At 53.7% G+C, this 14,162-nt stretch overlaps 1 protein-coding gene across 1 annotated transcript; it reads left to right on the top strand.

Moving 5' to 3' along the window:
- The first annotated feature begins 3,299 nt into the window (after nucleotides 1-3,299).
- LOC106892202 (butyrophilin subfamily 3 member A2-like) lies at nucleotides 3,300-13,916 on the top strand. Its single transcript, XM_014949219.1, is given in 22 exon segments — nucleotides 3,300-3,383; nucleotides 3,675-3,759; nucleotides 4,229-4,284; nucleotides 4,286-4,577; nucleotides 5,106-5,387; nucleotides 5,681-5,785; nucleotides 5,999-6,019; nucleotides 6,431-6,451; nucleotides 6,806-6,826; nucleotides 7,195-7,215; nucleotides 7,593-7,613; nucleotides 7,986-8,006; nucleotides 8,394-8,414; nucleotides 8,780-8,800; nucleotides 9,110-9,130; nucleotides 9,572-9,582; nucleotides 10,087-10,107; nucleotides 10,533-10,553; nucleotides 11,400-11,420; nucleotides 11,916-11,936; nucleotides 13,724-13,785; nucleotides 13,868-13,916. Coding segments are annotated over 22 exon segments (1,242 nt in total). The 5' UTR covers nucleotides 3,300-3,356.
- Nucleotides 13,917-14,162: the final 246 nt, after the last annotated feature.

Here is a 14,162-nt window from a genome sequence, read left to right as displayed (position 1 = left end):
GGGGGGGGGGGGGGTGTGAGCTTTTCTTTGGTTTTGGGGGATAAAACCAGGTATTTGGGTCAGAGGAGCTCTTCCCGCAGCCTGTTAGGAGCCAACACAAAGGTTTTGAGCCCGTCTTGTCCCGTTTTTCCCATAATTCAGTGACTCGGCCTTATTACAAACCCAGCTCCTGTGGGAGGAGCTGAGCCCACCGTCAGTGAAGTAGACACAGAGGCCACCGCTGCAAATCCAGAACCTGGATGGAGAAACGAGAGAACCCACCTTAGCAGGGAAAGGAGAAAAAAAAATCACACGTTTGGCTTCATTTTTGGGCATCCATATGCCTATATTGATGTAGAATTATTTCTATTTTAGCAGGGTTGGCCCTAAGAAACGCAAAGCTTTGCAAGAAAATAAACATATTTTAAAAAAATCTAACAAACAGCATTTTCCCCCACTAAAAACACTGCTTCCACCTCTCAACTCAACTGGAAAAATGAAGACTCTGGATGTTGCCTTTCCCAAACGTCATTGTCCCATTGCTACCACCGGATCTGCCTCAGAAATGCACATTTTTGGGGCTGAGGAAACACATTCTGATGAAAAACTCAGACTCACGGCTGAGAGAAACGCAAGTTGTTCACCCATTTCCATGGTTGCTCCTCATCTCCCTGTGAAAGGCCGATCCAATGCTCCAAGGTGCCTTGATATCTCCTCACGAAGCTCTGAACAAGAGATCAGAGAAAGGTTTTACAGCAGATCACAGGGCTTTGGGGCATCTCTGGCATCTCCAGAAACCTCCTTCCTACTGATAAGTGACATGCCACTTATTTGGGCTCTTTTGGTGCTTGAACCTTTCAATCCTCTACCAAAAAGTGTCATCTTTAAGGCAGAACTTGATTATTTCATAGAAACAAGGCGGGGTTTGTGATAGTTCTTGCTTTGGTAAGAAATTTTAAGAGATCCATGATCACCTTCCCTCAAGAGAACAATTTTCCCCATCGTCTCATCCCAGATCTCCAAGGAAAATCTTGGAAGAGCCAAGAGCCAACCTAAAAGTTGGAAAATATATTTGTGGATTTTATTTCAACCCCACATTAAGCACGTCCTGCATACTGTCAAGCATGGCCAAGGAAGCCCCAAGAGCTGAGCAGTTGGCCTGGCCAGATGTCCAGTTTCCTTCAACCTTCAAAAAATAGTAGCATTTTCTTCTGTAGCTGATTGAGTCAAAGGGGCACCAAAAACAGGGCATGGGCTGCGGGTGAAAAGCCTGCGCTGTTGCCAAGAGAACAATGGGATGGTCATCCTCCATCCCTCAGCCTCCAAAAATCCTTTGTCTGCCTCGAGGGTGGGAGGAAAATGAAAATTGAGATGCTGAGAGAAATCTTGTGTGGGTTGGGTGGAGGAAACCAGCTCAAATCATGGCCCAGTTTGTGGCATTGGACAAGAAATGGGGGTGCTCTACCTTCAGAGAAGAAAAAGGGGGTAGTGGCCTTCAAAGATACAAGCTTTTAGAGGGTTTCCAGAATATTCTTGTCCCTAAATGTGCCCTTTGCTGTTGCTCTCAGTCATTGACACAAAAGTAGAGCTGGAAAAGGAGAGAAAGAGAAGTTATTTTGTTCCTGAAGAGCTCTTGGCTTGGTAGGGCTCATCCCAACATCTCTTGCTTGGACCAGCAGAGGAGAAATGGCCCCTTCTTCTCTGAAAAAGCAACTTTTGGGACAACTCAGGTGACCAAATGTGTGAAATGGTGCTTTCAGTTGTTTTTTTTAAGGGTTTCTTAACCTTCAGCTCCTACACAGAGGAGATGGGTTTGGTCTTGTCTAGAAAGGCATCTCCACTTGTTGAAATGTCCCTCCCCTGGAGAGGACATCCTCTTGGGATGGGCTGGGAGCATGGAGGTGGACCTGGCCCCTGCATGACCACCCAAAGTATCTCAGAGGTGGATCTGGTGTGTACCATCCAGTCTGTGACTTTTTTTTTCTTTTGTGGGGAAATTAGAATATTAAATTTCACGTAAAGTCTTGTAAAGGATTTAGAGTAAATTTCAGTTTAGGCTGAACTGGCCCATGATGGTGACAGATGTTGTCCCCCCACCTCTCACTCCCAGGAGAGGAGGAGAAGAGAGAAAGAGATTTACGAGTCCAGCAGGAACTAGACTACTTTCATTGAACATTAAAAATAAGACAAAAAGGAAAATTATGAAATAAGTGCAATCTATACAAAACCATATGAAGCTCCCAGGACGATGTCACTGGCAAAAATTTCAGTTTAGGCTGAACTGGCCCATGATGGTGACAGATGTTGTCCCCCCACCTCTCGCTCCCAGGAGAGGAGGAGAAGAGAGAAAGAGATTTACGAGTCCAGCAGGAACTAGACTACTTTCATTGAACATTAAAAATAAGACAAAAAGGAAAATTATGAAATAAGTGCAATCTATACAAAACCATATGAAGCTCCCAGGACGATGTCACTGGCAAGCACTGGGAAAGTCTCAGACTGGAATCAGTGATGGGTGGGAACTGGATTCCAGCTCTGGGGTCAGGAAGACATGGATCAGATCAAAGGTAGATGACCAGACAGGGTCCTCCTTGGATGTTGGCCATTGGAGAAAGAGCTGACTCTTTGATCCCTCAGCTTTTATAGTGAACATGGATGGGATGGAGCACCCTCGGGTCAGTTTGGGGTCCCCCCATTCTGCATAGTGAACATGGATGGGATGGAGCACCCTCAGGTCAGTTTGGGGGTCAGTCAGGCTGAGCTGAGAAGTGGAATTACTAAATGCAAAGTTGTTTCTGTTTTACCTCAAACTGGGACAGGGGCTCACCCTGGTCCCCCTCCCCACATCTGGGTATGACCCCAGGGACCCCCCTGGAGCTGGGTATGAACCCCCCCCAGTACCTACTCCTATGGGAGCTATGGAAACATTCCCACCCTGCACCATCCTGCACTCCTTATTTTGGGCATGGGCTCCCCATGCATAAGGTGGGACCATGGGGACAGCAGGGGACATGTCCTCCCCAGGGATGGGAGGTCCCCAAGGTGACAGGGCACAGCTGGGGTGTCCCCACACTTGAAGATCCCTGGCTCCCCACAAGCTCCTGGCTGTCATAGGGTGAAGGACACTTCTGGGCTCCTCCACCATGTCCAAAAATCACAACCGAGCTCTCCATTCTACATGATCCCCACCAAAAAACCCCCTAAGATCCTTCATGTTCATTCTTTTTCTCCCTTTTTTTTCGATTCCTGGGACCGATGGGCTGCTGAGTTTTTCTCCTGAATAGACAAATGTCCTGAAATAGCAATAAAAACCTGAGCTCACTACCTGGGAGGTGGAGCCATAAATTCTGGACCCTGGAACCAGGCAAAGGTTGGAAATGTTGGGTGCAGCTCCCACACCTTGGGTGAGTGAATTTCCTCTCCAAAGGGGATTTAGAATATATAATTTCACTTAAAATCTTGTAAGGGATTTTGAGTGAATCCTGGGGAGGGCAGTGGGGCAGAGCCGGGGCTGCACCAGGAGCCGCTCATGAATCCCATCCCTCCCTTGACCAAGGGTTCCTTCCGACAGGTGGTTTGGTGGGATTTCTGGAGCCCCGTTGGGGGCAGGTGCAGCCCTTCTTCCTCATCTCCTCCATGGTGACTTTAACCCCCCCTTGCCCTCCCTCTGCCTCCCTTCCCACCCTCTTCTCCAGCTCCGGACGCAGATGGGGTTCCCCACGAGCCCATGGGGCCTCCTCAGTCCTTTCCTGACTCTCCACCTCCTCCGGCTGGGATCAGGTAGGGATCCTGCAGGGCTGGGGGGGCTGAGTGTGCTCTGGGTGGCAGATGTGGGGCAGGGGAGGTGCTGTGGGGCAGGAGGAGCTCAGCCACACATTGCTTTCACATTCCCTAGGGCTTTTGATGGCAAAGATCCATTGTCCTGGGACATGTTCAGTCCCACCCTGCAGTGCTCAACCAAAGCCTTTGTCCCTTCTGCCAGGGCTGGCTGGGGCGGGGAGGGGGCCATTTTTAGGGTGGGAGTCATGATTTTCTGGAGCAGTTCCCACCCCTCAGGAAACCTCTTTCTTCTTCTTCGAGTCCTCCTGCTCCTTCTCCAGTTTCTCCAGGGTCTTTGGGCCATGGGGAGGGCAAAGCAACACCCACGGGATGGAGAGGACACCGCTCATGCCAAGCTGGCCCCTTGCCATGTGACGCCTGTAAATTAAAGTGGGCAAAATCTCCATTTCTCTGTGTCTCCATCACCCAGCGGAATTCAGAGTGACAGGACCAGGCCAACCTCTCCTTGCCATCGTGGGGCAGGATCGTCGTGCTGCCGTGTCACTTGTCCCCAGGCGTGGACACTTGGAGCTTGGAGATCAGGTGGATCCGGTACCTGGTCTCTGAAACGGTGCACCTCTACCGAAACGGAGAGGACCAGTATGGTGAGCAGATGGAGGAATACGATGGAAGGACAGAGTTGGCCAGAGATGGTCTCTCCCGTGGGATCCTGGACTTGCGAATCTCTGGGTTGAGACCCTCTGACAATGGCCAGTACGTCTGCACTGTGCAAGATGGTGCTTCTTATGGAGAAGCTGTGGTGGAGCTGAAGGTGGCAGGTTTGTGTCCACTGTGTTGTTTCCTGCATTATGCTCCCAGTGTCCCTGGGTTGGTGTGTTCCTTCCAGAGCTCTGTCCCATCCTCACATCCATTTATTTGGTGCCGAAGGCCAACAGCCGTTGAGACAGGTTGGGTGTGAGGGGGGTCTCTTGCTATGTGCCTGCCCAGAAGGGAGCACGCCCATGGTGCTGGAGGTGTTTTTGGGGGTAGAGTGGCATGGACATGGTGGCTTTGGGTCTCTGTGGTGTCCTGGTGATGCTGTGTTGGTGCAGAGATGCTGCCTTGAGGCGCCAAAGCTTGGCCGCTCGGTGCTGCTCTGCCAGGCTGCTTTATGGGAGATCTGGGGCCATTTGGCATCAGAGCTCTCCAGTTCCTGCAGATTTTGGGGTGGGTTGGGAGGTGTGAGGAGCACGTGGCTGATTCCACAGCCCCCTGGGCACCCTGGGATGTGTCTGGAACGGGGTTGGGTCTTGACCTTTGAGCTGGGTCCATCCCTAACTGTGGGCAACCCCGGGCTCTTCCCCCAGCCATGGGCTCTGTCCCTCTCCTCTCTCTGGAGGCTTACGAGGATGGAGGCATCCGGGTGGTGTGTCGATCGGCCGGCTGGTACCCATCACCAGAGGTGCTGTGGAGGGATGGCGAGGGGCAGCATCTCCCCTCAGTCTCCCTGAGACATTCCCCAGATGAGAGGGGCCTCTTTGAGATCCAAGATGTCATCGTTGTGAGCGGGAAGGGAGATGGGAACGTGTCGTGCGTGGTGAGGAACAGTCGTCTGGAGCAGGAGGAGGCGTCGTCCCTGCACATCTCAGGTGCTTGCAGGGGTTTGACCTTGGGGGACTGGAGAAATATGCGGGGGGTGATGGAAGGGGAAGGGGCTGCACCTGCAGGTGTGTTTTAGTGCAGGAGATAATGTGATCCTGGTGTGCTTCAGGGGAGGTTTGGAATGTTGATGGGATGGGGCGGAGGATGTCCCCTTGAGTCCAGGGCTCCCACAACAAAGCTTTAGAAGCTGGAACTTTGGGGTTGTTTTGGTTTTCTTTTCTTCTCCTCACAAAGGGGACTGTAAAATGAGTCCTTTTCCTGATTTTTTTTTGTTTCTCAGCTCCCTTTTTCCACAATGCCCGTCCCTGGATGGCAGCTCTGGGTGTCTTCCTCCTGCTTTCAGTGGTGTCCGCTGCCCTCAGTGCTTACCTCTTCCGAAGGAAAGGTGAGTTTGCATCACCACAATGTTTTGCCTTTATTAAGGAAGGTCTTTATTCAAAGGAAGGCTGGGGACAAGGACACAGGGTGTGGGTGGGAGGAGAAGGAGCATGGCCAGAGCATCTGGCTGGTGGGAAGGTCCAAGAGACCCTGGGGAGATGGTCCAAGTGATGAAGCAGCTGCTCTCCTGACCTTCTCTTCTTCTGCCTTTGCTTTCCAGTGGTGCTGTCCAGAGCGCTGGGTGAGTCCTTCTGGTCCCTGACAGCAGCAAAGCTGGTGGAGCCCCCAGGGAGGGATGTGGCTTTGGGTGGCTCTTGATGTTTCTCTGGTCACTGATGTGGGTTGATGGAGCCCAGAAGGGGACTGGAGAGCACTGGTGCTGGGAACTGGGCACTGGAGGAGTTCTGGCTCCTGAGAAGAAATGGGGAGCAGCATTGAGTGAGCTTAAATCAGGCTGAGCCTTAAATTTCTGCTTAAGTCAGGAGTAATTTCCAAGAGCCTGTCTGGGCTGGGGTGGGGATAGGAGGGCAGAGAGCACCATTTGGGAAAAGGGGACTTTTCCCATTCCCCAAACAGAAGGAGTTTGGACTCGGCCAAGGGGTGAGAAGCTGTGCCCTCTCATCACTCATTGATTTTGTTTTTTCCTTTTCAGGGAAACGAGGTGCAGCACTGGGTGAGTCTCCGTGAGCTCTTCCTGTCTCCTGTCCTCTTCTGGGTGCTCTGTGCTTGGACGCTTCCCCTCTTGCCCGTCCCCTCCATCCCTGAGTCCCCTGGGGCCTGGGGAAACCCCTTCGGGGATGTGCTAGCGCGGTGGGCAGTTCAGGGCCACCAGGGCAAGGCTGGGCCCTCTCCCTTGCGCAGAGTCCCTGGGGACCAAACCATAGAGCATGACCAGGCTGGAGGGAGCCATCCCTGGGTCCCAGGGAGTGTTTTCCCACTCCCCAAAAAAGGAGAACTTTACTTGATCTTGAGCACTTTTGGGATGAGAAGCTGTTTTCTCTGACCAAATATTCCTTTTGCTTTCCAGGGGAACAAGCTGATCTTTTGCGTGAGTCTCCATGAACTCCTCGTGGCTTGATGTCCTCTCCTGGGCCCCCTGTGCTTGACCCTCTATCTCCTTGCCTATTTTCTCCATCCCTGCATCCCCTGGGTCTGGATAGACCCTGAGGGCATGAGCCTGTGGTGGGTGGGCAGCTTGGGGACACCACAGCAGGAATGGACCCTCTCCCATGTCCAGACCTGCTGGCCACCAGCCATGGGACGTGAGCAGGCTGGAGGGAGCCATGCTCAGCGTTTGGGGGTGTTTTCCCACTCTGAACAAAGAGGAGTTTGGGATCTGCCCACTCCTGTGGTTGCAGGTGTGTGATGAGAAGATGATCTCTCTGATCACTCATTGCTTCTGTTTTTCCTTTGCAGGGAATCGAGAAGCAGAATTGGGTGAGTCTCAATGATCTCCTCCTGGCTTGGTGTCCTCTCCCGGGTGCTCTGTGCTCAACCCTTCCCCACCTTGCCCGTCCTCTCCATCCCTGCATCCCCTACGTGTGGGTAAACCCCAAGGGGATGTTCCTGGGTGGGTGGGCAGCTTGGGACACGAGATCAGGAATGGACCCTCTCCCCTACCCAGACCTGATGGCCACCAGACATGGGACGTGACCGGTTAAAGGGAGCCATTCACAGGCTTTGGGAGTCTGTTCCCAGTCCCCAGACAGAAGGAAGTTGGGATCTGCCCAGGCTCTACCCACTCCAACAGGAGCTGCCATGGGCTGAGAAGCTGTCCCCACTCATCACTCATTGCTTTTGTTTTTCCTCTCTAGACCAACGAGATGCAGCACTGAGTGAGTCTCCGTGAGCTCCTCTTGGCTTGGTGTCTTCTCCTGAGTGCTCTGGGTTCGGCCCCTTGCCCTCTTGCCCATCCCCTCCATCCCTCCATCCCCTTGGTCCAGCGAAACCACAAAGGGAGATAACGGGGGGCGGTGGGCAACTTCGGGGACACCAGAGTAGGGGTGGACCCTCTCCCCTGACCAGAATCCTTGGGGACCAGTTGTGGGACTTGACCAGGCTGGAGGGAGCCATTTTACAGGCTTTTAGAGTGTTTTCCCACGCTGGAAAAAAGGAGGAGTTTGGGATCTGCCCACTCCTGTGGTTGCAGGTGGGTGATGAGAAGATGTTCTCTCTGATCACTCATTGCTGCTGTTTTTCCTTTGCAGGGGATCGAGAGGGAAAATTGGGTGAGTCTCCATGAGCTCCTCCTGGCTCGGTGTCTTCTCCCTGGTGCTCTGTGCTTGACGCTTCTCCACCTTGTCCTCTGCATGCCTGCATCCCCTGGGTGCAGGAAAACCCCGAGAAGATGTGCCTGGGGCCCACCCTTGGTGGGTGGGAAGCTTGGGGACATTAAAGCAGGGCTGGACCCTCTCCCATGCCCAGGCCTGCTGGCCACCAGCCATGGGATGTGACCAGGCTGGAGAGAGCCATTCACAGGCTTTGGGGGTCAGTTCCCAATCCCCGGACAGAAGGAAGTTGGGATCTGCCCGAGCTCTGCCCACTCCAACAGGAGCGGCCATGGGGTGAGAAGCTGTCCCCTCTCATCACTCATTGCTCCTGTTTTTCCTTTCCAGAGGAACGAGATGCAGCACTGAGTGAGTCCTCCTGGTCTCTTCCTGGCTCTGTGTCTTCTCCTGCGTGCTCTGGGCTTGGTCCCTTCCCCTCTTGCCTGTCCCCTCCCTGCATCCCCTGGGTCTACAGAAACCTCGTGGGGGATGTGCCTGGAGATGTGGGCAGCCTGGGGACTCCAGAGCAGGGATGGACCCTCTCCTACGTCCAGACCTGCTGGCCACCAGCCATGGGACGTGAGCAGGCTGGAGGGAGCCATTCACAGGGTTTGGGGGTGCTTTCCCACATCCCAAAAAGGAGGAGTCTGGGATCTGCCCACTCCTGTGGTTGCAGGCGTGCGATATGAAGATGTTCTCTCTGATCACTCATTGCTTCTGTTTTTCCTTTCCAGAGGAAAGAGATGCAGCACTGGGTGAGTGTCCGTGAGCTCCTTCTGGCTCTCTACGGGGGTTCTGTAACAGGGGCTCGGTCCCTTTCCCCCTTGCCTGTCCCCTTTGTCCCTGCATCCCCTGGGGCCTGGGGAAACCCTGAGGGTCCGTGCCTGAGCGGGTGGGCAACTTGGGGACACCAGAGAAGGGATGGACCCTCTCCCATGCCCAGAGTCCCTTGGGACAAGCTGTAGGACATGACCAGGCTGGAGGGAGCCATCCCTGGGACCCAGGGAGTGTGTGATGCGAAGGTGTAATCTCTGATCACTCATTGCTGTTGTTCTCTTTTCCAGGGAATCGAGAAGCAGAATTGGGTGAGTCTCTATGAGCTCCACGTATCTCAGTGTCTTCTCTCTGGTGCTCTGTGCTTGATGCTTCCCCCCCTTGCCCGTTCTCTCCATCCCTGCATCCCCTGGGTCTGAACAAATCCCAAGGGGATGTGCCTGGGGGCATGGACAGCTCGGGGACAGCAGAGCAGGGCTTGATCCTTGCCCCTCACCAGAGTCTCTGGGGACAGTTTATGGGACTTAACCAGGCTGGAGGGAGCCATGCTCAGGGTTTGGGGGTGTTTTCCCACTCTGAACAAAGAGGATTTTGGGATCTGCCCACTCCTGTGGTTGCAGGTGTGTGATGAGAAGATGATCTAAAGAGAGGAATTTGGGCTCTGCCCAAGCTCTGCCCACTGCTGCAGGAGCAGCCATGGGGTGAGAAGCTGTCCCCTCTCATCATTCATTGCTGCTGTTTTTTCTTTGCAGTGAAACGACAAGCAAAATTGGGTGAGTCTCCGTGAGCTCCTCCTGGCTTTGTGTCTTCTCCTGAGTGCTCTGGGCTCAGCCCCTTTCCCTTTTGCCTGTCCCCACCATCCCTGCCTCCCTTGCGTCCTGTCCACTGAATTGGGAGGTGCCTGGGAGGGGGGTCAATTTGGGAACCCGAGTGCAGGGATAGACCCTCTCCCATGCCCAAAGTACCAGGCTACCATCCCTGCATCACTTGCGTCCTGTCAACCCCTGAGGGGAGGTGCCAGGGAGGGTGGTCAATTTGGGAAGCCCGGAGCAGGGATAGACCCTCTCCCATGCCCAAAGCACCTGGCCACCAACCATGAGACATTGCCAGGCTGGAGGGAGCCATTCACAGGTTTGGGGCTCTGTTCCCACTCCCCAAACAGAATGAGTTTGGGCTCTGCCCAAGCTCTGCCCACTGCTGCAGGAGCTGCCATGGGGTGAGAAGCTGTCCCCTCTCATCACTCATTGCTTCTCTTTCTCCTTTCTAGCGCAAAAAGCTGAAGCACCGGGTGAGTCTCCGTGGGCTCCTCCTGGCTCGGTGTCTTCTCCTGAGTGCTCCGGGCTCAGCCCCTTTCCCTTTTGCTTGTCCTCACCATCCCTGCATTCCTTTGCGTCTGGTCAACCCCTGCGAGGCAGTGCCTGGGACGGTGGTCTATTTGAGAAGCGCAGAGCAGGAATAGCCCCTCTCCCATGCCCAAAGTACCTGGCCACCATTCCGGCATCATTTGGGTCCGGTCAAACTCTGAGGGGAGGAGCCTGGGAGGGTGGTCAATTTGGGAAGCCCAGAGCAGGGATAGCCCCTCTCCTATGTCCAAAGGACCTGGCCAACAGCCATGAGACATTGCCAGGCTGGAGGGAGCCATTCACAGGTTTGGGGCTCTGTTCCAACTCCCCACACAGAATTCTTCTCATTGCTTCTCTTTCTCCTTTCTAGCGCAAAAAGCTGAAGCACCGGGTAAGTCTCCGTGAGCTCCTCCTGGCTCGGTGTCTTCTGAGTGCTCTGGACTCAGCTCAATTCCCTTTTGCCTGTCCCCACCATCTCTGTATCCCGTTGCGTCCGGTCAACGCCAGGAGGGGTGGTGCCTGGAAGGGTGGTCTATCTGGGAAGCCTAGAGCAGGAATAGCCCCTCTCCCATGCCCAAAGTTCGTGGACACCATCCCGGCTTCATTTGCGTCCAGTCAACCCCTGAGGGGAGGTGCCTGGGACGGTGGTCAATTTGGGAAGCCCAGAGCAGGGATAGCCCCTCTCCCAATGCCCAAAGGACCTGGCCACCATCCCTGCATCCCTTGCATCCTGTCCACACCTGAGGGGAGGAGCCTGGAAGGGTGGTCAATTTGGGAAGCCCAGAACAGGGATAGCCCCTCTCCCATGCCCAAACTACCTGGACACCATCCTGGCATCATTTGCATCCGGTCAAATTCTGAGGGGAGGAGCCTGGGAGGGTGGTCAGTTTGGGAAGACCAGAGCAAGGATAGGCCCTCTTCCATGACCAAAGTACCACGTTACCATCCCTGCATCCCTTGCGTCCTGTCCACCCCTGAGGGGCGGTGCCTGGGAGGGTGGTCAATTTGGGAAGCCCAGAGCAGGGATAGCCCCTCTCCCATGCCCAACGTACCGGGCCAACAGCCATGAGACATTGCCAGGCTGGAGGGAGCCATTCACAGGTTTGGGGCTCTGTTCCCACTCCCCAAACAGAATGAGTTTGGGCTCTTCCCAATCTCTGCCCACAGCTGCAGGAGCTGCCATGGGGTGAGAAGCTGTCCCCTCTCATCACTCATTCCTTCTGTTTCTCTTTTCTAGAGCAAAAAGCTGCAGCACCGGGTAAGTCTCCGTGAGCTCCTCCTGGCTCGGTGTCTTCTCCTGAGAGCTCTGGGCTCAGCCCCTTTCCCTTTTCCCTGTCCCCACCATCCCTGCATCCCTTGCAACTGATCCACCCCTGAGGGGTGGTGCCTGGTAGGGTGGTCTATTTGGGAAGCCCAGAGCAGGGATAGCCCCTCTCCCATGCCCAAACTACCTGGACACCATCCCGGCATCATTTGCATCTGCTCAAATTCTGAGGGGAGGAGCCTGGGAGGGTGGTCAGTTTGGGAAGCCCAGAGCAGGGATAGTCCCTCTCCCATGCCCAAAGCACCTGGCCACCAGCCATGAGCCATTGCCAGGCTGGAGGGAGCCATTCACAGGTTTGGGGCTCTGTCCCACTCCCCAAACAGACTGAGTTTGGGGCTCTGCCCAAGCTCGGACCACAGCTGCAGGAGCTGCCATGGGGTGAGAAGCTGTCCCCTCTCATCACTCATTGCTTCTCTTTCTCCTTTCTAGCGCAAAAAGCTGCAGCACCGAGTGAGTCTCCGTGAGCTCCTCCTGGCTCGGTGTCTTCTCCTGAGTGCTCTGGGCTCAGCCCCTTTCCCTTTTGCCTGTCCCCACCATCTCTGTATTCCTTGCGTCCGGTCAACCCCTGAGGGGAGGTGCCTGGGAGGGGGGTCAATTTGGGAAGCCCAGAGCAGGGATAGCCCCTCTCCCATGCCCAAACTACCTGGACACCATCCTGGCATCATTTGCATCCGGTCAAATTCTGAGGGGAGGAGCCTGGGAGGGTGGTCAGTTTGGGAAGCCCAGAGCAGGGATAGCCCTTCTCCCATGCCCAATGTACCAGGCTACCTTCCCTGCATCTCTTGAGTCCTGTCCACCCCTGAGGGGAGATGCCTGGGGGGTGGTCAATTTGGGAAGCCCAGAGCAGGGATAGCCCCTCTCCCATGCCCAAACTACCTGGACACCATCCTGGCATCATTTGCATCCGGTCAAATTCTGAGGGGAGGAGCCTGGGAGGGTGGTCAGTTTGGGAAGACCAGAGCAAGGATAGGCCCTCTTCCATGACCAAAGTACCACGTTACCATCCCTGCATCCCTTGCGTCCTGTCCACCCCTGAGGGGCGGTGCCTGGGAGGGTGGTCAATTTGGGAAGCCCAGAGCAGGGATAGCCCCTCTCCCATGCCCAACGTACCGGGCCACCAGCCATGAGACATTGCCAGGCTGGAGGGAGCCATTCACAGGTTTGGGGCTCTGTTCCCACTCCCCAAACAGAATGAGTTTGGGCTCTGCCCAAGCTCTGCCCACTGCTGCAGGAGCTGCCATGGGGTGAGAAGCTGTCCCGTCTCTTCGCTCATTGCTTCTCTTTCTCTTTTCTAGAGCAACAGCCTGCAGCATCGGGTTGTTTTCTCAGTTAAAGTTCACTCACATCGTTAATTTTTGCTTGCATCTGGAGTAGCAGTGTATGCCAGTAGTGACCTTGCGAGCTGGGGACAAGTGAGAAATACAAGTTTTGCATCCTGAACCACATCCTGTAAAAAACACAGCACAGTCTGGGAAACGAAACCTGTCTTGATAGTAGAATAATTTTTATTGTGATAAGCGAAGTAGAAAGTAAAAAAATATTTTTGTAAGTCCATGATTGGGCATTATAGGGGGAGTAGGTTTCTGTCTTACTGTATATAAGTCTCTCTGTGTAGCAATAAAGATGGTTGAATTGGATTTTTGGATTCACTTACTGCATGACCTACGAGTCCGTGATTTCTTCATACGCTACAAATGGCGCCCGAATCGGGTTAAAGATTCAGCAGGATGGTGATCAAGGATCGGTGGCGTACCCCCATGAGCCGGAGGGAAGACGTTGATCACCAAGGAGCTCCTATATAGTCATCACTGCACAATTCAAGTTTAGCACAGTGAGGGGCCAGGGAAGGTATTATTATAATGGGGCAGTCTGCGACGAAAGCGCAGCAAATACATAAAGCACTTTTAATGAAAATCGTTACGGAACAAGGATTAAAGTTACAGCCTTTTAAACATGTACAGCTTTTAATATGGATTCAGGATAGTTGTCCCTGGTACCCCTCCAACGGGTCTGACTGGCAGAAAGTGGGAGAATGCTTGCAAGCGCAACTAATTGTTCATCATGATGTTAATCCCAATAATATCATAACATGGCGTGTCATATATACGGCATTAAGAACATTCCTCCCTACTGATAAAGTGTTTGCTAACTCAGATTTCTGCCTCCACCGGCTGATTTATTAGAGGACACAGCTCCTGCTAGTTCAGACCCTGACGCTGAGCCTGTCTGTGGTTCAGCTCAGCAGCCCCAACTGCCGTTCGCTGCTACGGGAGGAGCAGCTGACGACTTGGACTCACAGGTACCTGAGGATCTCTTTGATCCAGATCCTATTGACTCTGATCAAGAGCTTGATTTATACCCGTCCTTAACTCCGGTTAAAGCTATGGTAGCTTCTGCGCCAACCGCAGATCAGATTTTACAAAGAACTAAACGACAGACTGCTAGTCGTGCCTCCGTTACGTGTCCACCTCGTTATGCTCCTTCTCTGGATGTGCCTCCTAATAATTCTCATGATAAGGCAAGACGGGAGTTCATGGAAGAGTGTAGAAAAAGGGCTTTGCAAGATGGTGATATGGAAATGTTTCAAGCTATGCCTGTTATCTATAAACCCCAGCAGCCTCCTCACTATGAGACGCTGACATATGAAGTTATCAAAGAGTTAAGAAAATCCGTTAA

The sequence above is a fragment of the Calidris pugnax genome, unplaced genomic scaffold, assembly GCF_001431845.1.
Source record: "Calidris pugnax isolate Ruff unplaced genomic scaffold, ASM143184v1 scaffold66, whole genome shotgun sequence".
Taxonomy (NCBI): domain Eukaryota; kingdom Metazoa; phylum Chordata; class Aves; order Charadriiformes; family Scolopacidae; genus Calidris; species Calidris pugnax.
Note: the sequence above shows the minus strand (reverse complement) of the source record. Positions and strands in the feature narration are given on the sequence as shown.